This window comes from Austrofundulus limnaeus, unplaced genomic scaffold, assembly GCF_001266775.1.
Source record: "Austrofundulus limnaeus strain Quisiro unplaced genomic scaffold, Austrofundulus_limnaeus-1.0 Scaffold997, whole genome shotgun sequence".
Classification (NCBI taxonomy): Eukaryota; Metazoa; Chordata; class Actinopteri; order Cyprinodontiformes; family Rivulidae; genus Austrofundulus; species Austrofundulus limnaeus.
The window spans coordinates 74,457-77,362 of NW_013953399.1; the positions used below are offsets into that span (position 1 = coordinate 74,457).

Consider the following 2,906-nt stretch of genomic DNA (forward strand, 5'->3'; position numbering starts at 1 on the left):
CAGAAAGGCAGATGTGGCAGTGGAAGGTGTCAAAGCAGTTTGGAGAGAAAAACAAAGTAAAGAACAAAAAAAAAAGAAAGAAAACGAATAATCGATTATTAAATTAGTCATCGATTATTTTAATAATCGATTAGTCGTCGATTAATGGTGGCAGCCCTAAAGCAGGGTTTGTACATTTTATTATCAGCCGAGCTGTGATGAAAAGAAAAATACCGTCAAATACCATGAAACTGGTGAAAATGTTGAAAATACCGGGATATATAATTTTGATTGTCCATTCCATGTGTAAACATAATATTAATAGTTAAACACTTCAAATGAAATAAAAACACCTCACAATGATTAAAGTATCTGACAGGGCGTGTTGACATTAATAGATGACAATCTTAACATTTTGTCGACTTAAGGACATTTGTACCGAAACTAAGGAAACGTGTTTTGGTTTCATCATAATCGTAAAAATATTTCGACAAGTTTAGTCGCATTTCTGCACGTAGGCACAGGTAAATGTTTGAGCACCATAACTAGGCACTAGTGTTTAAATCAACGCTGTGAGGGGGGGAAAAAAGGGTAAAAATCCCGCAACAACACTGAACTCTTACCTGAAGCAGCTGAACTGACTGTTCTTGCTCCGGAGCTCCTGCTCCGGAGCAAGAACAGTCAGTTCAGCTGCGGAGCTCCGCCGCCATTTTCTAACCTCCATGTTGGGAGCAAGCGCAACAAAAGAGGAGCGGCCATTTCCAGCTACACACACAGCAGCTTTCCCACTAATCCTGTGTCTAAGAGGCCTAAACTGGTTTCTCAGCTGAAATAAACTCATCCCGTAACACATTATAAACACTCACCAGGTTAATTTCAGAGAGTAAACACAACCACCGTCTATATTTAGTTAACAAAAACAAAAGCGCTGACAGCAACTTTACTTGTTCAGGGCCAACAACAAATGTTATTTACCTGATGTGTGGGATTCCGACACCTCCTTGTAGGATCTTGTACAGCTTACTTTCATATAACAGCTGTGGGTGTCTGGCTTTTTGTGATTCCAGTTTTACAGCTACCTCCTGTGAACAACACAAACACACACATCGACTTTTTCCTATTTATGACCAACTATAATTACAAACATTAAAAAGGTTGTATATATGTAACAACACACGGTAACGTCACCCACTAAAATCCAGGTAAAACAGAAATAAACCCTCACCTCTCCATTTGTGATGTTGATTGCCAGGTATATGTCACCGAAAGATCCCGATCCGATTTTCCTAACAAGCTTGTACTTCCCACCGACTATAAACTCGGCTTTGGAGCCGCTGCTGCTCGCCATAATACGATCCAGTCAAGCACAATATCTGATGGGTTTGTTTTTTTTATGGAGGGGCCTAGCCTGATTTTCAGCAGGACATAGAGTCGTTTGTTCGGATCGCGATGTACGAGGATAATAAAAGCAGCGGCAGCGCTCAGTACAAACAACAATCGTCGACAAATAAAGGGACGATCATTAAATCCACGGTTTTGTTGTAACTAATCGGTAAAAAAAAATCACTGCAGATAAAACAGTCACAGAAATAAACGTGTCGCTGTCACAATATGCACAACAAAGACGAAATTCCAACAGCTGAGGCCTGCTTGAGTTGAACTGTTAGCCGCTAATGTTAGCCACATCTGACGTTAGCATCGAGCGAAGCTACCGCTGAATAATGTTTACGTCCTTCGCCCAGTAAAGGGGACAACGACGCTTTCGAAACTGCTTTTACGAACTTTGAGGAAGGTTTTAGTCTAACTTAAAGGGTCGCCACCGTCCTAACAACGCGCAGCCCACTCACTCCGCCATTTTCTCTTCTCTAGCCCCGTCTCAGCTGGTTTCCGCTGGAGGTGGAGATCGTTCCCGTTCATCCGGGTACTTAGCCCCTGCGGAGAGTTCCTGCCTCTTTGACAGGAAACGATCAGGTGGTTTGGACTAAAACGCTGCTCACCTGGTTGCTGATAAACCAGTCTTAAATATATCAAACTAATGTGGCTTAACAGACAACCAGTTATACAATGTCAATGGTAGACAAAACCACCAAAAACTTTCAAAAAAACATTTATAATGTGTTCTTTTCTCATCAAAAGAGATAAACTACACCACCCAGTGGCTGGATCTGCAGTGCTGCATAAAGTGATAAAAAGTACAAGTATCTTACCCAAAAAATATTTTATTATATTAAAATATTACTTAAGTAAAAGTCTTAAAGTATCTGATATTTTTTGTACTAAAGTAGTAAAAGTATTGATTTAAAATGAGCAGTTAGATTTTCTGCAATGACATAGGGAAAAAAGGCAGAAATAAGTGCATTAAAAATAATTAATTAATGTTAAATTTAGGATGCACTACTCCAGCTGTTTCAGTTTATATACATATATCAAGGCTGCACAAATCTTTTCCCCAAAATGAAAATCTATCTGAGGGCTGCGGCCAAATGTAATAATATAATTCATGACATACAAATACTTCTTAAGTACAGTCCTTTTATTTTACTGATGGTGGTCAGAGGGTCCGGTGGCGCCGATGTATGGCGGCCCCACCTCTGTCAGTGTGCCCCAGGGCAGCTGTGGCTACAATGTAGTTTGCCATCATCAGTGTGTGAATGTGAGTGTGAATAGGTGAATGTCTGTTAGTGTGAAGCGCTTTGGGACCCGGAGGGACTTGAAAAGCGCTCTATAAGTTCAGAACCATTTACCATTTAATGATTATGTCCTGCTGGAGTGTGACATGTTTTGTTTGTGTACAAACTAATATGATATCTGAATTTTATTTTATCTAAGAGGCACAATTTATATGGATAGTATTTTTTTACAATAACAAGCTGGAATGAAAACAAGCAAAAATGAAATTATAGTAATAACTTTCTACTTCTTGTCTT

At 39.6% G+C, this 2,906-nt stretch overlaps 1 protein-coding gene across 1 annotated transcript in view; it reads right to left on the bottom strand.

Annotated features, from left to right (window-relative positions):
- Window positions 1-1,880, bottom strand: part of csnk1a1 (casein kinase 1, alpha 1) — a gene marked incomplete in the record, with an annotated part of 52,764 nt that extends 50,884 nt beyond the window's left edge. The window contains 2 exon segments of the mRNA XM_014030089.1: window positions 955-1,061; window positions 1,205-1,880. Of these exon segments, the coding sequence (XP_013885543.1) occupies window positions 955-1,061; window positions 1,205-1,327 (230 nt within the window).
- Window positions 1,881-2,906: the final 1,026 nt, after the last annotated feature.